Source organism: Ovis aries, chromosome 12 (assembly GCF_016772045.2).
Source record: "Ovis aries strain OAR_USU_Benz2616 breed Rambouillet chromosome 12, ARS-UI_Ramb_v3.0, whole genome shotgun sequence".
Classification (NCBI taxonomy): Eukaryota; Metazoa; Chordata; class Mammalia; order Artiodactyla; family Bovidae; genus Ovis; species Ovis aries.
Window position 1 is genome coordinate 71,665,296 of NC_056065.1, and position 24,115 is coordinate 71,689,410.

The window sequence follows — 24,115 nt, forward strand, 5'->3', positions numbered from 1 at the left end:
AGGGACATTCTCCACACCAGGTTCAATCCCTGGTTGGGGAACTAAGACCCCACATGTTACACGACATGGCCAAGAAAAAAGAAATAAATAAATCTGGGCTTCCCTGGTGGCTTAGCGATAAAAAATCTGCCTGCAATGCAGGAGCCTCAGGAGACATGGGTTTGATCCCTGGGTCAGGAAGATCCCCTGGAGAAGGGAATGGCAACCCAATATTCTTGCCTGGAGAACTCCATGGATGGAAGAGCCTGGCGGGTTACAGTCCATCAGGTTGCAAAGAGTCAGGCACGACTGAAGCAACTTAGTCTGTACATACATATGCATGTGACGGTGTTCATTACGCTTCCCATTTAAAGACTTCTCTCAAATGGCTTATCCTAGTTCCCCCTACTTTCTAGGCTGCTCCTTCTCACTCTCTTTTGAAGGCTATAAGCTAGTGATTTTCAATCTCCGGCTCTGCCTAGATGTTTCTCTCGGGCTCTGCGCTTGTGTGTCCAACTACCTACTCTTGATGAATTCCCACTTCACTTCTGGCTTCTAGGAGCAGGGGCCATGGCAGATGAATATCTTCTAAAGGAGTGTGATCTGTGGGACTCCAAGACCTTTGGGGAGAGACAAGTCTCAATGAAGAGAAGGCAGGAAAGTCTTCAGTGCGAAGATCAAGCTGAAATGTAGTTTGTGGACCCAAGATAGCAGGGTTTGGAGGACACATCTGAGGGAGGAAAGTAGCTGAAAGGAGAGAAATCATAAAGAAGCTAAGTACTCACTGATTCCTGAGCTTCATGGGGGCAGATGCCAATCATAACCCTCTTGTCATCCTTAGAACCTATTCCAGCATCTGGTGTATGCTAGACTCTGAGCGGATGTTCGCATAGTAAAATGAGACTGTTGTAAACGCTTTTCATTATTTTCCTTGAGAGGGATGTGATAAAAGATCTTGTTCTCTTTTGATAGGAGGAAATGAGAGAGAAGGATAATAGGCTCTGGGCATTTAGAAGGATATAACCCAGTTCTGCAAATGTTTAAAAATGCCTATTGGGTTAGCCACAGTTGAGCGTAGCACCTACATCAGTGTGACACCCTCCAGTCAATTAGATTCATAGGCTACGATTCTTGTGGAGGCAGACTTTCTTCTTTTTCCCAGCACTTGGTGGAGGTAGGTGTTCATAATACAGAATATGCCTGTGTATGTGCTCAGTCGAGTCCAACTCTTTGTGACCCATGGACTATAGCCCACCTGGCTCCTCTGTCCATGGAATTTTCCAGGCAAGAATACTGGACTTGGTTTACTCCTCCATTTACTCCTCCAGGGGATTTTCCTGACCCAGGGATCAAATCCACATTTGCTGTGTCTCCTGCATGGACAGGAGGATTCTTTACCACTGAGCCACCTGGAAAGCCCCATAATACAGAACAGATCTTTCCAGTGGATATGGCCTCCCCAACACATTTCCTGTACGTCTATTAGAAAATACGTTTTGTGAACAGAAATTACATATAATAAATCAGTCACTGGGTCATAGAAGCTGAAATTTCTCATGCATGCTGCATATTCCCCCTCTTTTAGATATTTCACTCATGGTGGCCAGGAAGGTGAAGTCACTTCTGGGTTCAGTTTCTCCTACTGATGCTTATTCTTTTCTGAAGAGGAAACACCCTTGTTTGCCCATTCTTCCTCTGAGAACTTCCAGGGCTCATGGGCGACTCTCTTATGTTTGAGAGGTTCTTGGCTTTTGAAATCTGTTCCTATACTTCATGGTCTTATTGAAAGGAAAAAATGTAATTCTTGTCTTTGCATGATGCGATCTCCCCCTCCACCCCATCCCTGGTGTGTGGTACTGTCTTCCTCTTCATTTGATAGATATTTTTTGTTGGGCTTTGAGATTTTTCTTTCCTCTCCAGAACTCTTTTCCCAGCCATTCTGTAGAGCTCTATTTCCATGCTCTCTCTGTAGTGCCTCCGTTGCTGTGAACTACTTTTGTGAACTCACCAGTTCTACCATGACACCACCCTTATGGCAGAAAGTGAAGAGGAGCTAAAAGCCTCTTGATGAAAGTGAAAGAGGAGAGTGAAAAAGTTGGCTTAAAGCTCAACATTCAGAAAACGAAGATCATGGCATCTGGTCCCATCATTTCATGGGAAATAGATGGGGAAACAGTAGAAACAGTGTCAGATTTTATTTTTTTGGGCTCCAAAATCACTGCAGATGGTGATTGCAGCCATGAAATTAAAAGACGCTTACTCCTTGGAAGAAAAGTTATGACCAACCTAGATAGTATATTCAAAAGCAGAGACATTACTTTGCCGACTAAGGTCCATCTAGTCAAGGCTATGGTTTTTCCAGTAGTCATGTATGGATGTGAGAGTTGGACTGTGAAGAAGGCTGAGTGCTGAAGAATTGATGCTTCTGAACTGTGGTGTTGGAGAAGACTCTTGAGAGTCCGTTGGACTGCAAGGAGATCCAACCAGTCCATTCTGAAGGAGATCAGCCCTGGGATTTCTTTGGAAGGAATGATGCTAAAGCTGAAGCTTCAGTACTTTGGCCACCTCATGTGAAGAGTTGACTCACTGGAAAAGACTCTGATGCTGGGAGGGACTAGGGGCAGGAGGAGAAGGGGACAACCGAGGATGAGATGGCTGGATGGCACCATGGACTCGATGGACGTGAGTCTGAGTGAACTCCGGGAGATGGTGATGGACAGGGAGGCCTGGCGTGCTGCGATTCATGGGGTCGCAAAGAGTCGGACACGACTGAGCGACTGAACTGAACTCATTATATATATGAAAACAAAGATTGGTGAAGTTCATCTGTGTTTCAGCTCACCATCTATTGTATGACACAGACAAACCACGTGTTATAATCCAGGGGTAACCACAATACTGAGGGCATAGGAAAGGAAGACCACTGGTTAGAGACAGTGGTATAAAATTTTAGAAGTTTTCATTTCGGACTCTGTATTGTTCTTGGTAGACGTTCTAGACAGAGGTAGCCCACTTCCTGCAGAGAGGGACAGAGGCAGTCTAACTGGAACTCTCTTCCCAGTTATTTAAAGTTGTTCCTTTGAATAAAAAGTGGCTTTGCCTGTTCTATAAAAATACAGAGGTACACTGCTGTACTGTGACTCTTTTACAAAGGTGTTAGCAATGTTGACAAATCTGTAAGATTAAAGTTTGTTCTAGCTGACTTTCCTACATTATAGTGCTAGATCTCAGACAGAACTTTAAGCTGAGCAGCTCCTGGAAGTGAATATAGAGTAGGGAACAAAAGGTGGGAAGTAAGAGGCAAGGAGGACAATATACTGCACTGTCTAGCCAGTCCCAACAAAGAGGGTATGTTTCCTGAACACATGCAACCTAGGCCTGCGGATAGCAAAGAGAACCTGGGCAAGGCTTCATTCCTACAGTCAGGCAGTGTTGAGGGTCGGCCAAGGGAATGCGGGACAGAGGATGTGTTTTTCTTTTGTAGATGCCATGAGATATCCTCACGCTGAGTAGAGATAATGGTTAGATTTCTGACTGTTTAAGTGATGTTTTAGGTCTTTTAATCTCTTCAAGGGTGCCACTAAAAATGACAGTATTCAAATTGGTGCACACACACACACACACACACACACACACACACACACACACACACAGAGTACATGCCGAGAACCACAGTAGTAGTAGTACATTTGAAATTAAAAATGGAAGACATCTCTTCGCCCCTTTTTCTTATCAGGTATCCTGCCACGGCTTTAACATCTCTCACCTTAAATGAACATCATCTGTTTCCTTTATACCCGAGCCCTGGAACATGAGAGCTCATTAAAATCTGAGAAATTTTATTAACTCTCTCTGATCGCTGTCCCGTCCCACCCATTCTTTTATCTTCCTTTCACAAGCAGGATTATGAGGTTGCTTGGCAGATTTAATATCATCATGAAAAACCTCCCCTTGAGCCTGCAGTAGATTACATAACCTTAAGAGCCTTATTCAAATGAATTGATTCAAATGAAGTAGGCAGACACCTCCGAACCAACTCAGCATCAATACATCTCCAAGTTCTCATCCACACTGCTTGTTATTTCATTTGTAATAGAGCAAAGAACCACTAGACGGAGCTAGGGTTTAAGAAATCACTGCTCTGAGCTGGGTGACGGATGTGCCTGGCAGAATGTTACCTTGTGGAAGAAGTATATCATTACTGGTTTCAAAGCCCACGCAAGCCTTCCCTAACTCTTCGAAAAGCTCCCATCCATTCACTTTGTGTCTCCTACAAGGTGAGACACAGGGTGATGTCTGTAACGGCCCGATTTATTTGGTCACTCTAACGATGACGTCTGACTGTGGTATACTACTCTACAATTTAGGGGGCGCTCCCCTAAACAATCACGTTTGATCTTCAAGGTATCTCTGAGAGATTGCTGGGCAAGAATTAGTTCCTCTGTTTGAAAGATGAATAAACTGAGAAGGTATCTACAGAATATTAGGATGCATCAGGATAGTTAACCTGGACAGCCGAGGTTGCACAGTCAGTTTTTCGCCTCTTACATTCCTGTGTCACTGTTGCTTGTCCAGCATGGAACTGACCAGGAAACTATCGACTCATTCTTTCTGTGGGGCAGCTCTTTAGTCTCTGGCCATACACTCTCTGGGGACACACAGTGAAGAAACAGATAAAGCCCCTGTGCAGGCAAAAATCTCCTAAAACAGTCTGAGCTCCTGCCCAGAAATCTTGAGTTGATGTAATTCTTCTTATACCAGGAGGCAGGTGTGAAGATCAACACGGCATCCTGAACAGGGTGGCCCATCCGTAAAGTCAAGGCTGCGCTTTTCAAAAATTAATTTATTTTTAATTGAACTTTTAATTTTGTATTGGAGCGTGCCTAATTAACAGTGTTGTGATGGTTCCAGGGGGACAGCTAAGGGCCTCAGCCATACAAATACATGTATCCATTCTCCTCCAAATTCCCCTCCCATTCGCTTCACCAGATAACATCCATCAGAGTTCTCTGTGCTGCACAGCAGGTCCTTGTGGGTTATCCATTTTAAATATAGCAGTGTGCCTGTCAAGCCTGCAGTTTTTGCGTTTTTGTATGCTAAGTCACTTAATAGTGTTCGACTCTTTGCGACCCCATGGACTGTAGCCCACCAGTCTAGTCTGTCCACAAAATTCTCCAGGCAAGAATACTGGAGTGGGTTGCCATGCCCTCCTCCAGGGGATCTCCCTGGCCAGGGGATCAAACTCATGTCTCCTGCATGGCAGGCAGGTTGTTTACTACTAGCTCCAGCTGGGAAGTCCTCTGCGGTTTTTAATTGATGTCAAATGCCTGGGGAAGCTGCCCACCCCAATCCCAACCTCCAAGCATTTGCCCTCAGGGACAAGCCCCATCCTGCCTGTTTGGATGTTTGTCAGACAGCTTGTTTGTTTCCTAATCTTACACACTGATCATAACAGGTTCTGATTCTGCTAACAAACAAACAGAAAACCTTTCTGTATATATACATGTATTTTCTTGGTCTTTGCTGAACTATTCACTGGATAAGAGTGGAAATGGAGACAATGAGCCCCCAAACTTGTCAAACGTCTGGAGTGTGCGTTTTTGATTTTGCTGCTGCTGCTGCTAACTCGCTTCAGTCTTGTCCGACTCTGTGCGACCACATAGACGGGCAGCCCACCAGGCTCCCGTCCCTGGGATTCTCCAGGCAAGAACACTGGAGTGGGTTGCCATTTCCTTCTCCGGTTTTGACTTTAGGTTACCTTTAAAAGCAACCCAAGACAGCTCTTCTGGAGTCCAACCAGTTAGTCACTCTGTAAGCCTGAGCCCTTAAGTTCTTCATTAATTAATGGTCAAACACTGGCTTCAGAATGCAGGTGGGGTAACTTTCATAAATGAGGCTAAGAGACCCTAGGGGGCCAGCAGGAAGGGGTTTCAAGAGTTTCAGAGGTCCCAAGGGTTCCGGCCTGGAACGGAGCAAGGCAGGAGAGGTACAGTGTCACGTTCCTCCAAAACTCCCTGCCACCTCGTTGGGAGTGAACCCGCCGAGAGACAGCAGCTCCAACGCCCCTCGCCGCCCAACCCATGGCGCGCCCTGAGCACGCTTCCCGGCTGCGGCCAGAGCGCGGCGCTGCCGGTCCAGCCTTGGCCCGCCGCGGCGCTCGGCTTCCCAGCCGCTGCGGGAGCGCCCCGCTCGTTCTCCCGCAGGCCAGCGGGGTACAAGCGCCCGGTAGGGGGCGCCGCGGGCCGGGTTGCTGCGGCTCCCCCCCGCCCACCCGGAGGCGGCTGCGGCGCGGCGAGCCCCGCGCGAGTACACAGCGAGGCGGGCCGCGGGGAGGGAGGCGCGAAGAGGGCGCGAGGGTGGCAGCCGGAGGGAGCCGCCGCCGCCCCTGCCCGCCCGGGTCCCCGTGGAGCGCATGGGGCGCTTCCAGCCGGGATCGCTCGCGGGCCCCGCGCCCAGCTTGCTGCTGCCGTGAGTCGCTGTGCCGGGACGCCCCCCAAGACCGCGAGCTGCCGGGAGGATGACCATGGCTGGGGGCAGGAAGGGACTGGTGGCCCCGCAAAACACGTTTCTGGAGAATATTGTCCGGCGGTCCAATGGTAAGAGGTGCATTCGGATTTGACACCCCGGGTTTTTATCCGTGCTTTTATTGCAGACGCCTCCCGCCGCTCGGCACCAGCATGCAGCAGAACCCCGGGGCTCTGCTGGGAGCCGCGGCGCGGGGCTGACTCCCGGGGGCTGGGAAGGGTGGGTAGAGTGGGGTGGGGTCTAATGGGTCCCCATCCCAAGAGGAGAGCTCTCCTGGGGTCGCTTTTGGGCGCCTTTCGCGCGCCTTCTCAGTCTCCTCTCCAGGGAGTGTGACAGCTGATGAGCAAAGTCCCGGGAAAAGTGATGGGAAGCAGGAACGGCAGCGCCTTCCCCATCGGTACTGCTCGCCCCTCCGTTAAGGCTCTCCGGGTTCCCTGGCCACTGCCCACGGCGCCGCCTCCCCCCGGAGAGAGAGCCCCGGGAGAGACCGGCACCTCCGAGTCCCGGTCCCCAGGGATGGGAGGATGCGGCTGCTTCCACCTCCCACCCAGGCAGCTGAAAAGTCAGAGGGGTAGGGATGTGGGAACCTAGGGACGTGCTGCAGGCTGCCGGATTCCACCTCCTCACGCACCCACACCCTTCGAAGTTAAGGCTCATGAAGGGCAGAGTTTCCTGAACTCGAGTGCAAAGTGGAAGGGCGCAGGTACAAACCTGTCATCATTTCTCTCTTCCAAACCACAGCAGCGTTTTATAACTCTTGCTCCCCTGTACATTCTCAAACTCACGCAAACTGTAAATGCATCCACTGCTCGATAAATGAGAGCTCCAGCCCCTTTCTTTCCCAGTGGCATTAAGATGGCATGAGGTGGTGAGAAGCCCTAGGAGCAGGGATAGAACGCAGTCATTTCAAACGCCCTAGTACTCACAGCAGAGCTTCCAGGGTAAAGTGTTTACAGAGCAGTTGGGAGAGCTCAGCAGTTGGAAAATGCAGTGCACAGCCGTTCATCAAACAGGCTAAAATGACAGAGGACACGCCTAGAGACGTTCTATACAGGCTCCTGGTCCCCTCTTCTTCCAGAGACAAATGACATTCTGTTGGGAGGAGGTGAAGAGCCAACTCAGGAAATGGGTTTTTAAAATGTGTAAATATCACTGTTGCCAAGCCTGCAGGAAATTGTGTTAAAATTCTGCACTTCTATTAGAATTTAGTTTGGGATTCAGGGGAAGGGCATGAAAGTGACTTATGCTACTAGAAAATACTCTCTATAATTAAAAACAGATTTAAATTTATCTTCTAATAAATAACTTACTAACTGGGACAGCAAATCATCATGTATTATTCAGGCACTTTTTAGAAATGTGCCTCTTGAAGAATTTCTGGTCAATCACTTTTCCTTTCAAAGTGAAAGTGAAAGTTGCTCTGTCCCATCCGACTCTTTGCTACCCCGTGGTCTATATAGTCTATGGAGTTCTCCAGGCCAGAATTCTGGAGTGGGTAGCCTTTCCCTTCTCCAGGGGATCTTCCCAACCCAGGGATTGAACCCAGGTCTTCCGAATTGCAGGCGGATTCTTTACCAGCTGAGCGGCAAGGGAAGCGCTTTTCCTTTCAAGGGCTTCCTCAAACTAAGGTAGCTTTCGAACAGAGTCCCGGCCATTACCTGAGGAGAGAAGGGAATGCTAATCACTATGTGAACAGCCACAATGAACTCTTCTGCAGTGAAAAAGCTGCAGGTGATCATGGCTATTTAAGTAAAATCGCTGTTTAAGAGTTAATTTGCTGTGATTGCTGTTGTTATTGGCCTGTTGTGGGTTATCAAGGGAGTCGTGCTATTTGAGGATCCAGTTGACAGTGACATCAACTTTCTCATAAGAATCAATGACAACTGTATTTTTTTGGTGAAGAGGTAGTGCCCTTTAAATATGAGGGAAAACTATATCTAATGTATACCTTATCATGTTTTTGAGTGAAGAGAGTGGTAAGAGAATCTTAAAAGTGACAATCACAAGGTTCCTAAGGCTTATGGGAGGAAATGAAGAATCATGGAACTAATAACCACAGTAAAATGACAAAAAAAGATACAAATTCTGGAGCTGACACAATTACAAAAACTCCTGGAACTGAGAAGCCAGGATACTTTCTGATTTAGTTGATCTTGGAGCTTCCTCCCCTCTGTAGGCAGACATGGAAGGTTAATAGAATAAGTAGCAGGCAACATTATTAGCACTGGTGCTTTAATTTCAGCTCCAATTCCAACAGCTTGACTTCAATTAACCAACCAACCAAAACAACATCAACAACAAAACCAAAACATCTTGGGAGGAGAGACAGATGAACATTTAAAATGATCTACTGTTTCAAGGTTGTGAGATTTCAGTTTTTAGTGACCCCTGTCTTCATATTTCCTGAGCCCAAACAGGGAAAACAATCTGGACTCTTGGAAGTATCACAATATCTACCAGCATCATGTTGTTTTACTGTGATGGAAAAAATCTATTTAAAAATATTGATTGTCTCTTTCTAGCATCCACCAGCCATTTTGGGGGTGGGGGTATGAAAGTGTTTAAATAGCATTTACCTTAAAATAGCAGTACTTTTTGATCATTTCTTAGGTATTTTCTCCCAGTGGTCCTATGCAGTATTATTGTTCCTCTTTTACAGATCAGAACACTGAGTCCCAGGAATGTTAAGTGACTTGTTGGAAGTGGCAGGCAGACAGTGCCTGAGGCAGCTCTAGAAGGAATCATTCCTCTTTCTTATAGCATCATTGTTTCTCCAGCCAGTGTGACTTAGCTTGTACAACTGTTTTCATCATCCTTTAAAAAATCTCTCATTATGTGCTAATGGATAATAGAACTGGCTTTGTTCTGGGGCCTTTGAATATCTGGTATCTGGAAAATCATAGAACTGAGACAGGCCTTAGATGCTTTGTCGTCTACCTCTCCTTCCCTAACGTGGTATAAATGGAGAAATGAAAGCAAGTGAATTTTCTCAAAGATTTAAGGGCAGAACTAATGAACCCCTAAGCCCTTTGACCCCAGTGTCATGCTTCTTATACTATACCTTGAAATGACCTTCCTTGTATTACCATTATTTTCTCTAGAGAAGCACAATTTCCCAGTGGAGATTGAATAAAATGTTACAACAACAAGAACAGCATCTATTTTGGCTAACAGCCATGCTGCCACATCCAAGCAGAATTATAGGGTAAAGGACAAGGTAATTCTGTTTCAAGGAAGGGCAGTATTTTCACCTTTGTCAGTGGTTTAGTTGGAGTCACAGGCAGGGTAACAGCACTTGTCTGTGTGCCTTTTGTAAAGTATTAAGTCACTTTCCATGGACTATCACCTTTGATTCTCATAAGCCAGCAAAGGAGGTGCAGTGTCTCCATTTTAGAAATTCAGGGATTAAGAATCTTCAGATTAAGTCATTTACCTACGTTTAGTTAGAAAGAGGCAGCTCAGGGACTAGTCAACAGTTTTTACTGGTTTGTTCATTCAACAAAGATTTATTGAGCATATTTATTGAATGCTTGGGATATAGTAGAAAGCAGGAGATCCTCTTTAATTTTAGTAAGTTACATTCTAGTGAGTCTGGGTCCAAGGACCCCGCTCTAATTCCACAGTGTTTCCTGGCTACAACTCTTATGTAGATCTGACATTTTATTTCTAAAAAAGTTTAAAAGATTCCTGGTCTTAGTGGGACTTAAATCTAGTTTAATTTACTTCTATATATCCTGAAACCATTTGAAAGAAATTACCTGTTTTTGTTTTTTGTTTTTGTTTATGTTTTTTGTTTGTTTTTGCTTAGCTGTAAGTAGTCAGAGGGCATAATTAGCACCCCGGATTGGATTTGATTTTGATTATCATCATTTCCGATCCTTCTACGGACTTCGTGGCCACTTAGGCAAAGCCAGCCTGTTTCTCTTGATAATCATGCTTGAAAAGTGTTGTTCCAGAATATTTTTTGATGGTTCCTTAAACCTGCAGCACTTACTGTCAGAATGCTTGCTGAAGCAAATAGATCTGTCTTAGGGAGGCTGTCAGATCTCAGTGCCAGGAAACTACAAAAATATTACCCTAAATGGTCCCATTCTAGGCAGAACATATGTTTTAGTGTTTGTAAACCTATATCAAACAATTGTAGGTGCCAGTTAAGAACCCATGCATGTTAGCAGGAGTGAAACTCGACACATTTGGTACAGATTTATGTACATGTATAATTTACAGATTGCTAAATCAGCTGTGTTTTTGTACGGCGTTAAGTTGGTTCAGGTTGTTGATGTAGGTACTTAGCAAACAGGATGAGAGCCGTGGGGAATGTTGTGTCTCCTCAGAAAGTGTTGAGCCATGGGAATATTTATGAAACAGAAAACTGGTTCAAGTCCCTTATTGCTCTGAATGCAGAGTAGGTGGTAATCTGAATTATTACCAGTTCAACAGAATTGTTGTTGGTTTTTTTTCCCCTTGTAGTAAGTTCCAAGATAATCCTCAACCTTGGCTCAGTTCGCTTTCTCTGAAAGGCTCACAGGTTTAATCTATTGGCTGACAGTAGCTAGGAGATTGAGAGGACAGAGCCTCTGATTTAATGTAAGGCAACAAGTTTTCCAAACTCCCTGACTTTTATGAAATCCATATATTTTAATAATCTATCATAAAAAAATAGATGCCTTTGAGGAACATTGTGATAAATGGACTCTTTGGCTTCATTCTTTCCAACACTAACTCTTCACTGATGATTGGACTCCATTTGGCAGTGGTTTCTTCAGCATTACCTTGAAGCTCCCTGTTTCTTCCCTGCCTCTTTATTTTTGGTTAGTTAATGGCTTGTAAATAAACGTTTAAAATATACTTTACTTATTTATTCAAAGAAGCCCTTTCCTAACATGTCTGCGTTATACACTCAGGATCTTTGGACTATGGTTGGTGATGTTTTTCCTCTAAGTGGCCACACCTATAACTGGCGAGAATCTGAAATCTGAAGGGACACACGTTGCTATTCCTTTTCCAGAATTTGAATCGTCTCCAGAGCATTCCTTCCAGTGGTTCTGCAACCTATGCTTGGAGAGCTTCAAGATGGGACATTTAGTTTCTTACTAGAATGTTGTCTTAAGCAACTGTAACTGTGACCTGGTTTCTTCCCCTCCCTTCCCTCCTTCCTCTCTTCCTTTCTTGTTATTGTCTGGTCTCTCCAAAATCTGCCCTCCTATAGATACCATTCATTCCAAGTCTGCCCTGTAGAACTAAACAGACCTAGCCCACTTCTTTTTTCACCTGAAAACTGTTTGGGGAGCAGTTTACTAACAGTTTTCTTAACTCCTCTCCCCGTCTCTTTTTTTAAAAAATGTATTCATTTGTTTTTGGTCGCACCAGGTCTTTGTTGCACGTGGGCCTTCTCTGGTTGCAGCAAGCGGGGGCTACTCTCTAGCTGCCGTGTGGCTTCTCGTTACAGCAGCTTCTCTTGTGGAGCGCGGGCTCAGTGGCTGAGGCTCACAGGATTTAGTTGCTCTGGGGTATGTGGAATCTTGCTGGACAAGGGATTGAACCTGTGTCCCCTGCATTGGCAGACAAATTCTCATCCACTGTACCACCAGGGAAGTTCCCCTTTTCCTTGTTTTTTTTTTTTTTTTTTTTAACTTTTTGTTTGTTTGTTTTAAAATAATAAAAATGCACATGAAATCACTTTGTGTCAATTAATACATTTGTATAATGTTCTGTCACCGCCTTAGTGAGATCTTGCCAGCACTCCAGGACTCCTGGGACCTTCCTGTTCCCATCTTCATTACTTCCCAAGGGGAGCTATCTCCTGAGTCCATGGTGACCATGATTTCTTCATATTCTGCCCCATAATTTCACTTGCTTTGCATTCCTGAACACTGTAGTTCGCGTGGTCTGTTTTGAGCTCTACGTGCATGGGACGCACAGCACGGATCCTCCATCGGCTGATGAGCCCTCCGTGCTGTTGCTGCATGTGCTTCCGTCGTTTGTTTTTCCCTGCTATGTAGTACTTTATGGAATGACCCCACTACGCATTGTATTTATCCATTCTACTTTGATGGATACGTGTTGTTTTGCAAACTGGCTCCCTTATAGGGAGGGCAAGGAGAGATGGAAGAAAGAGGCAGCCCGCTATTGACTGGTAGGCAGCAGCTTTAATAAGTGAGGGAACTCATTGGGTTTGTCTTGGGCACTGCAGTGTGAGTAGATCTCCACAACTGCCTGCCAAAACTTAAACGTTAAAAAGAGGCCTTTATTGGGTTCAGTCACATATTCACTCAGATCAGGGATCCCGAACCTCTGGGATCTGATGCCTGATGATCTGAGGTGGAGCTGAGGTAGTAATGATTGAAATAAAGTGCACAATAAATGCAATACACTTAAGTCATCCTGAAACTATCCCCCCTCCATCTGTAGAAAAATTGTCTTCTACCAAATCAGTCTCTGGTGCTGAAAAGGTTGGGGACCACTTGTCTAGATGGTCTCAACAACACCCTCCTCTCTCCTTGGGATGGCTCCTACTGGGGGAGCAGTAGGCGGAGTGTACATCCCAAGGACAGGAAGAGGTGAGGAGCCTCTGATTGTTTGCGTCCAGCTCAATGGTGAGCTAGCAGTCACGTCCTCTCGCTGACCTCCTCCAACCACGTGTGAGTTGTTTGCAGATTTTTGCTGTTAATGCCGCTACAAATATTTTTCATGTCTTTTGGGCATATATTGAGTGTGTACATAGGATGCCTGTCTTTAACTGTGGCAGAGGCTGCCAAACAGTTTTCCAAAGGGCTTGTACCATTTTTCACTCCCTCCAGCAGTGTATGAAATTTTTCAGCACTCCACAGCACACCCTTGTCGACACATGCTATTTTCTCCTTTAATAGGCACTACCCAAACAATCTAGTAACCAATAAAGCTCACGTTAATAGTGAGCACGTGATCAAAATGAAATGAAAACAAAACTTGCCCTTGTCCTTCGGGAAGCTTCACTATCTTCTTGTTGTTCGGTTGTTCAGTCATGTCTGACTCTTTGTGACCCCATGGACTGCAGCACGCCAGGCCTCCCTGTCCCTCACCATCTCTTGAAGCTTGCTGAAACTCATGTCCATTGAGTCAGTGATGCCATCCAACCATCTCATCCTGTGTCATCCCCTTCACCTCCTGCCTTCAATCTTTCCCAGCATCAGATTCTTTTCCAATGAGTTAGTTCTTTGCATCAGGTGGCCAAAGTATTGGAGTTTCAGCTTCAGCATCAGTCCTTCCAATGAATATTCAGGGTTGATTTCCTTTAGGATTGACTGGTTGATCTCCTTGCTGTCCAAGGGACTCTCAAGTGTCTTCTCTAATACCGCAGTTCAAAAGCATCCGTTCTTCAGCACTCAGCCTTCTTTTTATTGTCCAGCTCTCACTATCTACTCTGTGTTTAAACATTCCTATAGTGTGAACTCCCGCACCGTGGTGGTAAATGATATGAAAGACTCACACAGGTAGAATTGTGTGCAGAGGACACATGCGAGTGTGTGTGCGAGAGACTCATTTTCTTAAATGGAAAAACTCTGGGGACATATGTAAGAATTCAGGCTGGAAGTGAGAAGGGACTAGGAGGTGAATGACATGTTTATTTTAGTGAAAGAAATAAAGTGACTGAAGTGGGGGCAGTGATATCATGGAGGAATCAAAAATCAAAGACAAACTGAAAAGCTAAGGCTAGCCTCCAGCTCAGTTTCATAGACATGGTGGACCTCCTTTGTGCGTGATGCTGTGCTTGAGCCTGGGACTCCCAAAATGAATGTGATGTTTGTGACTCTGGGGCTTGTTGCAGAGGGATGAAGACCAACATGCATTGCAAACCTCAGCAAAGATTTAAGAGATGCTCTGCCGACTCAGTACTTACCACACATTTTTTCCATTATAAACATCTCACCCAAACTTATTCTTAGATTTTATAGCTCGTTCTTTTTTTGTGAGATTGGATATGGGATGACCAGGTCCCTTACGTCAATTTAAAGGGGACAACTGCAGGATGTGTGAAGCTTTGTTTTGAGGTGGTGGAAGTGCTCACCCACTGCTGTGAGATTCCAGCCTATCTTAGATGTTGGGATTTGTCTGATGCCCCGGCTGCTCTCTGTGCAAGTACAGCCTTGCTGAACAGATTGCAGTCTGGCCAACATTGGCGTCTCCCTCAGTTCTCATGGTCTCTATTCTAACAGTCCTGTGTGGCTGCTGAGGGAAAAAACGACTTAAACAGCTCTTTTGATTAGGCATTAGAGAATTATGCTACTAGTCAGAATCTGTTTGCTTGCTCATCCTAAGATTGTTCATTCTATCAATTAAAATGACAGCTCTATTAGTCTTATGTTGCATAAAACTGATGTTCTGAAATTGAGTTAATCTTGTAATTATTAATGTTAATTATTAAATGAGAGTGCCTCAAGGCTCCCATTCCTCATAGCTTTTTGAAGGGTCTTTGGTGACATCAGTTCAGTTCAGTTCCTCAGTCATGTCCTACCCCATGGACCCCAAGCATACCAGGCTTCCCTGTTCTTCACTAACTCCTGGAGCTTGCTCAAACTCATGTCTGTTTGAGTCAATGATCAAACCATCCCATCCTCTGTCATCCCCTTCCCCTCCTGCCTTCAATCTTTCACGGCATCAGGGTCTTTTCCAATGAGTCAGTTCCTTGAATCAGGTAGCCAAAGTACTGGAGCTTCAGCTTCAGCATCAGTCCTTCCAATGAATAGTCAGGACTGATCTCCTTTAGGAGGGACTGGCTGGATCTCCTTGCAGTCCAAGGGACTCTCAAGAGTCTTCTCCAGCACCACAGTTCAGGCACTTTTATAAAGAAGAGGCTGGCCTCTAGTTACTTCCCTCTTTCCTTACAGCAGTGATGTAGGCATCCGCCACCAGCGTTCTCAGAGTGCTGAAGTCAGCATCTGAAAGATGACACTATTTGGGCAAATTTTACCAATATGTATCTGCTGCTTAGCTTCAGTTTCTATTAAGAGTGAATTTGGAAAGCGTATTTTAGACTAGAGCTTTATAACTGGCGAAGAAAATATATTTACTTAATCTACATGGATTTTTATGTTTTGATTTTCTTTACTTCTGTTTCCTCTCAGCATTACTGGGACCGAATTGATTAGCATCCTATGCTGCAGTCTTTAAGGTTGTGCTTTGAGCTCCTACAAGGGCCAGCGTACCGCTTTATCTTCTGCTGTGCTCAGTCGTGTCTGACTCTTTGCGACCCCAAGGACTGTAGCCACCAGGCTCCTCTGTCCATGGGATTTTCCAGGCAAGAATGCTGGAGTGGGGTGCCATTTCCTACTCCAGGGGATCTTCCCAACCCAGGGATCACACCTGCTTCTGTGGCATCTCCTGCACTGGCAAGCAGATTCTTTATCGCTGGGCCAGGCTTTTTTCTTCTGTAACCTGCTCTGCATCCTGGGAGGGTGACCTATGTGGATTATGTCTGTAGGCTCCCTTGCTTCCTGACTCCTGGTTGGCTTCATACCACCATGAGATGGGGAAGGAGCAGGGGGAGATTGTAGTATTTATTCTCCTAGTTTCCTCCCTGCAAGGTCATCATTGTAGCCTATCTGTTTTACTTTGAGTAAAGGTTACATCTGCAGCTCACTCTCTTTGGGTTTGGGTAAACCTTACAATTTGCAAAAGTTACTACCTCTGGGGGTCCTGCACTGTCCCTGAGTTTTTCCCCCATGGTGTGCTGGGGCAGGTGCAGCTGGCTGGTTTCAATACTATCTCTCAAGATGTGGTTATGCTCATCTTTTCCGTATTCCTAGTTCAGGGAACTTGGTAGCTAGAACTCTGCCATGTGGGAATATTTACCCCTCAGAAATTGTCAAATGATATAAATCAGAGCTTTTTCTTCTCGAGAGAGTTGGTTTACCACCTGACCCGTGCTTTTCTTAATAGTTCCTTGATTAAACCCTCTTCTAATTACATGCTTAAATGCGTCATTATTTACCTGCCGGGACTCTGACCATAGAACCTGTTACTCATTCCCTGGACAAGTACCTTCTCAGTAGCCTGTTGTCCAGACCAGTATCAGTCATGGGCATGAACTTGGTGAGACGGTATGAATTCAGGTTCTTCTCTTCAACAGAACGAAAAATACCTGTGTTCTACCTGGTGAAGGTAGCACTCACCTGTCCTTGCTTTTCAGCTCAACAACTTGGTCACCTATAGGCTTGATGAGATATTTCCATGTTCTTTTTCCATCTTTTTTCACTTTTCAAATTCTCAGAATTCAAAAAACATTAGAAGCAAGCAAATACTTGTTAAAAGCATTCATTATAATCACTGGTTATAACCATGACTTGGGCAAATTAAAAAACCTTTCTCATATGTGTGTCTGGCACTGTGCCAAAGATTTCACATGTATCGTCTCCTCTGATCTCACTAAGACTATTCTGTGAGCACTCTCACTATTCTGTTTTACTACTGCAGAAACTGAGGTTTAAAAAAGAGATTAAGTAAAATTGCCTTCATTAATTTCTAGTGGTAGAACCTCTAGGAACTTGATAGGAATGCAAATTCTTGGGGCAAATCTTATTTCTGATGGCTCAGTGGTGAAGAATCTGCCTGCCAATGCAAGACACGTGGGTTTGATTCCTGGGTTGGGAAGATCCTCTGGAGAAGGAAATGGCAACCCACTCCAGTGTTCTTGTCGGGAGAATCCCATGGACGTTGGAGCCTAGTGGGCTCAGTCCATTCAGTCACAAAGGAGTTGGACACAACTTAGCGATTATAACAACAGCCTTATAGGTAGTGAATCAAACACTCAGGGTATGGGGCCTCATTATCTGTGTTTTACTGAGTTCTCCAGGCACTTCTGATGGATGTTGCAGTTGGCAGACGACTGCTTCTGAGCCAGCCCCGTGTGTTTCTTTACTTGAGGTAGAGGCATGGCTTCCAGGGAGTATGGATGGAGGGTATGTGTCGGAGGGTGAGTGGACTTTTTCTCTATTGGCTTTCGATTGGTTTCCCAGTTTTTGCTCAAATCCCATTCCTGCCTTAGACAGTAGCTAACAGTTCAGTGTCCTGCATCTCATTAGCCCCTTCCTTGTCCACATCCCTTTGGAATTTTAAAATCATGGCTTCCTCTGCTGCATCTCATCCTCCACTTATCCTTCATCTTCCAGAAACTTAGCTCTTGCCTACTGGTGACCCTTCCCTTTGATGTTGTGGGAATATCCCTTTGAATTTTCCAGCCATCATTCAAGGATGAGGAAGTAAATACATGTTCTTGATCTGCCACTTTGAAATGATAACTGATAGTTTTTAAAGATGGAGGAGGTTCTAAATTCGAGTCATTCTTCTGTCAGCTAAATTCCCCTTGATACTTTTCCCACCTGGCTGGGCCATTCAGGGGTTGTGCTCCTGCCTAACTTCATTCACTGTGCCGCTTTTCTCTGTTACTCTTGTCAAATGATGAAGCTAAAGCAAGTTAGTAACGACTCTGATGTCCTTTATCTAAGGGAAAACAACCCATGGACTGTGGGAGTGCAGGGCTCACCTGTGGTGGAAGAATATGCTTTCCAAGGGATTTGGGGCAGGAGTGAGGCTTTTCTTTTCTTTAATAATTTTATTTATTGGCCGTACTGGGGCTTCACCTAGAGAAGGGAATGGCAACCCACTCTGGTCTTCTTGCCTGAAAAATCCCCTGGATAGGGGAGCCTGGTGGGCTACAGTCCATGGATTCGCAGAGAGTCGGATGTGACTGAGCGACTAACACACTGGATCTTCGTTGCTGTGCAGGCTTGTCTCTAGTTGTGGTGAGCGGGGGCTACTCTCCACTTGTGGTGTGCAGGCTTCTCATTGTGGTGGCTTCTCTAGTTGCTGAGCCCTCCAGGGCACACGTGGGCTTCAGCAGTTGCAGTTCTCGTGCTCCCGAGCACAGGCTCAATAGTTGTGGCGAACGGGTTTAGCTGCTTTGCATGTGGGATCTTCCCAGACCAGGGATGGAACCCAGGTCTCCTGCACTGGCAGGTGGAGTCTTTACCACTGAGCCACCAGGGAAGCCCAGGAGAGAATTTTATGGAGCATTAGGAGAGGCATCTCAGACCCAGAGCATGTTTGGCTGGCAGGTTGGAGATTTCCTTTTAAGGCTGGCTGGTCCTGTTTTCTTGGGTCAGGTAAGCCAGCTCTAGCTGAGTTGCGGAACTGTGACCAGGGCCCCAGTGAGCTGTCTCCATCACTGCAGGCTGACTTAGGTTGAGATCTGTTGACCCTGTTCCCTGGGTCCTGATACAGGAATTAACTTTGCCATGATCTCTCCCAGCTTCTCAGCGCCTGCCTCTCACTTGTCTCCAGCAGTGCCTTCTCTTGGGATGTTCTGGTTTTCTTCTCTGTATCTCCCTCTGGCCCTTGGTCTATCTCTCCTGTACCAACTCTGAGGGCCTTGAGCTCTCTCCTCACTCTCTCTCTAGATGTGGCTGTGGGTCTCTAGCTCGGGGCCGCCAGCTCTTCAGTTCCGGCTCATTCTGTGTTGGCTCCCCTTGCCCCTCACCCCTGCCCCATGCCCCTCCGTTCCCACCCTCTCTCTTCTTTCTGCATCTCTCTCCCTGCTCGTCGCTGTGAGTTGCTGCCTGCCACCGATCGTCTCTGTTGTCCGACTGTTGCTGCCGCCTGTCTCGGTCAGTCTCTGTCATTTCTCTCCATCTCTCCCTGTCGCTGTCCGTCTTTGTCTGTAGTCTCTGCCTCTGTTTATCCATCTCTGCCCGGTTGGTCTGCTTGCAGTTCTCCCCTCCTGTTGCCTCAGTCACTGCCTTCTATGTACCTGTCTGAGGTTCCCATTTCTCTTGCAGGACGGCCTTTCTTCGCCTACTCACCAGCATACATGTGGTCAGCTCTGCCGACCTCTCAGCTTCAGTGTCTTAGTTTTTGTTCTGGAGGGAGAATCTGTTGGTCTAGCCCTGCCTGTGGGCTGTTCAGCCGGTTGTCCTCTGCTAGTCTAGTCTGCTGTGTCTGGGTCTTGGATGGGGGAGCAGGGTGTAGAGTTATGTGATAGACAGATAAAGCTAAGCAGGGAAGTGGAGCAGAGCTTTCCAGTGAACAGAAGTGTCCCCTGTACTCCCATCATGCCTAGGACAAAGTGGATACTCAGATATTTGTTGTATGAAAGCTAGCTGCTCTGAGATTTCTCCCGTTCACCCCGATGCTATGCTCTGTCTACACTGAGCCATTTGCCATGAAAGTAGTGAAACAACACGGGAGGTAACTGTAAAGCTAACTCAAAAGATCTTTTTCTAAAATTAAAAAAAAATCTTTTTCTATGCCATTCAATATTTTTATATTGCTTACTTTGAGCCAGTTTTTTTTTTTTTTTTTTTTTTTAGTTCTGGAAATCAAATTTTTATGTTACTCAGTGATGGTCTAGTTGTTTTGTTTAAAGTGCATATATTACGTTCAGATGTGCATTAAGAAATTATTATGACTGAAAAATGAGAATAAAGCACCCGACTGATTAATTTATTGCACCACTTTTTAAGCAATTGATCACACAGATAAATATTTCTTAGCAGTAATTCAACATATCATTGACCTCTTCTTTATTAAGTAAAAAATATCACTGAGTAATGAAAGAGTCTGTGTTTCTGAAACTATTTCAGGTATATCCTCATTCACTTCCATCCTGCTTCTGAAAGGGATTCATGTATTTTTATTGTTTTAAAACCCTTTAATTTGATGCTGAGTGAAGATGGAAGTCAGGCTTTGGAAGCCATGTGCTTAGGCGTAACCATCCAGTCAATGAAGTGTCTGAGTTTGCTTTTGAAATTGATATCTCTTTCCCCATTGTAATTTACTGACTTAATCAAAATGTATTACTGTAGGATATTAAAACCAGAGACAAAACAAACAACTATTGAATCTCTTAGGAATTTGGTTTGTATAAGTGCAAAGATTGTGCCCTTGATAATTTAGAAGAGTCATTTTCATGGAATTTTATTGCTGAGAAACTGCAGTACAGCCACAAAATGACTTTTGCTGATATTAAGGCTTTAGCTGTACCATACTGACTTTGCTTCTTCGCATCCCTTCCTCTCCTTTCTCCTAAATATTACCAAATCTTTAGATCTGTCTGTTTTGTTTTAAAATTTTATCAATTTATTTATTTAGGAATCATATCCCATGCGTGTGTGACTGAGGCCCTTTGCACTGAAATATTAGTGTTTCTTAATGTTTCTAACTCACAATCCCATGCTGTTTTCACTGCATGAGTTTTGTCTGAAAGAATGAAAGCATTCATTGGAAAGCACTTTGGTGTTATTGGGGTCCATCATCATCCTCTGCCCTCTCATACTTTGTTAGGAGGAGTGAGCCTGTAAGTGAAAGATGAGGTGATCTAAGCCACTAACTTCTTGTTGTTGTTCAGCTGCTAAATCTTGTCCAGCTCTTTGTAACTAACTATCATGGGCCAAAGTCCCCCCAATAATGTCACTTCAGATGTCATGGAAAGACCCAACCCTATCTGCCTCCTCTACCCACCACAGGGTAACAGTTTCCAAAAGTTAGGGGTTCTGAGCATCAGGTTAAGAATTACTCTATCTCTATTGTCCTGTCTTAAATTCAAACACACTGAGAGAGAGAGTACTTTAAATAACCAACAGGGAACTCTGAATTTGTTTATAAGACAACTCTTTTCCACAATAGGAGAAATAAATTGATTTAAGTAACAGAAAGCTCAGAAAAGAGAGAAAAATACAGAAAGAGGGGATGAAGTATCCCAAACTTAATCTGCTTCACCATGTTGCTTAAGCCAGGCCTTAACTATATTATAAAGATTGTTGTTGACATATCATAATATACAAGTAGCAAAATCATCTACTAGCTGTAGGTAAAAGATGACTAGTGCCCAAAGAGAGTATAAAGATCCATTGTCATTTCTAATTGAGTTGAGAACTTTTTTGGGCTACTGATGTTTCAGAGACAAGCTAGGGAAAATTGCAATTCATGTGAGTTAATAATAAAGGTGGTGAAAACAATGAAATGGGTAACATCAGGTTCTGTCTGGTACTGTTCTAAGTGCATTCATTCATCAAACATTCTGTACTACCTTCTGTGTGTTAAGGTACTGTTCTAGATGTTGGAGATTCAGTGGGAGAGGGAAAACAGGCTCTTGCTCTCATGAAGCTTGCATTCTACGGGGGAGGCAGATAATGAGCAAACATCTAGGTGTCCAACATATCAATGGTGTCAAGTGCTTGGAGAAAGTAAGAGAAAAGGAAACAGGTGTTGTCCGGTGAAGTTGTTTTTTTTTTTTTTTTTAAAATTAATTGATTGATTGGATATCTGTAGGAAAGGAACTACAGTCAGCAAATATCCTGCATGCATGCTCAGTTGTGTCCAGCTATTTGCAGCCCCATGGACTGTAGCCCTCCAGGCTCCACTGTCCTTGGAATTCTCCAGGCAAGAATACTATAAGTGGGTTGCCATTTCCTACTCCAGGAGATCTTCCCGACCCAGGGATCCAACCCACATGTCCTGTGCATTGGCAAGCACGTTCTTTATCACTGAGCCACTTGGGAAGCTTCCAGATGGCCTGAGTCCTACGTTTGATTAGGTGTTTTTTTAAAAATTAATTTCTGGTATAGATTTTATTTAGGTTCAGGCAAATAAAATCATTGTTTCCCAGTCTTTGTCTAGTGCTTCATGTATCTCAATCAGTCTTCTATTGTTCTAAAAGGAAGAAAAATGTATTAATATTTTTACTCAAACCTGCTTTCTCTAAGAGTGCTGATACCCTTAGTAATCTACAATGTTGAGAGTGTCCTGAAGGTGTGTTCTCTTCTAAGAAAAATATTCTGTTATTAGAAGCATATGGTGAAATATTTACTGTAGCTCTCTAAATAATCAGTGTTGGCAGGGAACAATAAATTTGTGTGAGCGGCTCGCTGAATGCAGCTTTTATCTGTGTAATTGCCCAAACTGAGTCACTTTTCTAAGTCATTGCTTTAGTTGGTTTCTCCTTTGTTATTTGTGGTAATTATGATGAAAAGCAATTTTCTAATAATTTCCTTTTCGAGTGTCTCTGTGTTATGCTTTATGGGCAAATGGTAGGTTTGGGATGATTTTGACACACCTGACGACTGCAGTGTGGCTTGGCTCATCACCCATCCCCTGAAGAACCCTTACATGCTTGCGGGAGGAGAGCTCTCCAATGTTGAGAGGAGGACGTTTCATTCCACCGACGGGAGGAAGACTGTGTGTGGGCTGAGACAGGTTGAATTCAGGAAGCCTTACATTTAATTGCATGCAGTCTTCCAGCTAAAGACCCTCAGGGAGTAAAGAGGCATCTGAGGGAGGCTGGAGAACCGGGTTGATTTGCATCAAAGACCTGGAGACACTGGGAAATTTCAGATGAGAGCCAATGAATAAATCATGGCAAGGGCAGCCAGGCTGAACCTCCACGTTTTACTGAACAATGTGGGAGGGACTCAGTTCAGAAAATAGGAATTTGGAGGTAGGCTTAGGGCTTCAGCTGGGCCACTGGCTGATGGGGAGTTACACATTCTACCTGAGAAGCCTGTATGTGTGTGTGTGTACACACACAGACACACACAAGATATATATGTATATGTCCAAGGCATTTGTCTTATCTGGATTTTATTGATTCCAAAGGCACATTTAGGCATTTTCTGGAGATATAAATGGAAACACCGATATGTGATTTATCACTACTGTAAAATCCCCTGACAGGATGTTTTTACATTAATACTGCGCATCATGCTTGCGTGCTAAATCACTCATTCATGTCCTACTCTTTGTGACTCTGTGGACGATAGCCCACTAGGTTCCTCTGTCCATGGGATTCCTCAGGCATGAATACTGGAGTGGGTTGCCATGCCCTCCTCCAGGGGATCTTCCTGACCTAGACATCAAACCCGTGTCTCTTACATCTCCTGCACTGACACGCAGGTTCTTTACCACTAGCGTCACCTGGGAAGCCCACTGCACATCATATCCTATCTTCACATCCAAACAATTCCACTGACAAAAGCCGGTACAACACAGTTCACCTAAAATGTGAGTGTCACTTTCCACTGAGTCAAGTTTAGAAGGGGTTGCTACTATTTTAAAAATGACCCAGGCTCTACAGAGTCCATCATTTGAAGAAGTGATATTTCAAGGTGATGCCTGGTTGATTACTCCACGTGGGTGTGAGGCCTGCAGGTGGCCAAGGTGTCACCTGACTCATTCTTTGTTATGAATCCAGTTACGTAGAGCAGCGGTCCCCAACCTTTTAGGCACCAGGGGCTGGTTTCATAGAAGACAGTTTTTCATGGACTAGGGAGGGGGAGATGGTTTCCGAATGATTCAAGCAGATTACATTTATTGTGCACTTTATTATTATCTCAGCTCCACCGCAGATCATCAGCTATTAGATCCCAGAGGTTGGGGACCCCTGACATAGAGCATCAGATTTGATTGCTGCCAGAAGCGTGGAGACCTTGTAGCTTGCCTGCATAGAGACTCACAGAGCTGAAGTGACTGACCACACAGCTCCTCAGGGACAACACTTCCATTTGAGCCCAACTTGTTGTTGTCTCCAGTGTTAGTCTTTCAGATGGTGCTCTGGGCTCCTAGGGATTACTGGGGAAGGGTG

General features: G+C 44.8%; 1 protein-coding gene across 2 annotated transcripts in view; it reads left to right on the plus strand.

Moving 5' to 3' along the window:
* The first annotated feature begins 6,287 nt into the window (after positions 1-6,287).
* KCNH1 (potassium voltage-gated channel subfamily H member 1) overlaps positions 6,288-24,115 on the plus strand; it is a 420,947-nt gene continuing 403,119 nt past the window's right edge. For both annotated transcript variants that reach the window (XM_004013916.5, XM_004013915.5), the window contains exon 1: positions 6,288-6,575. In XM_004013916.5, coding sequence (XP_004013965.2) covers positions 6,497-6,575 — 79 coding nt within the window. In that variant the 5' untranslated portion in view covers positions 6,288-6,496. The remainder of the gene's footprint in view (positions 6,576-24,115) is intronic.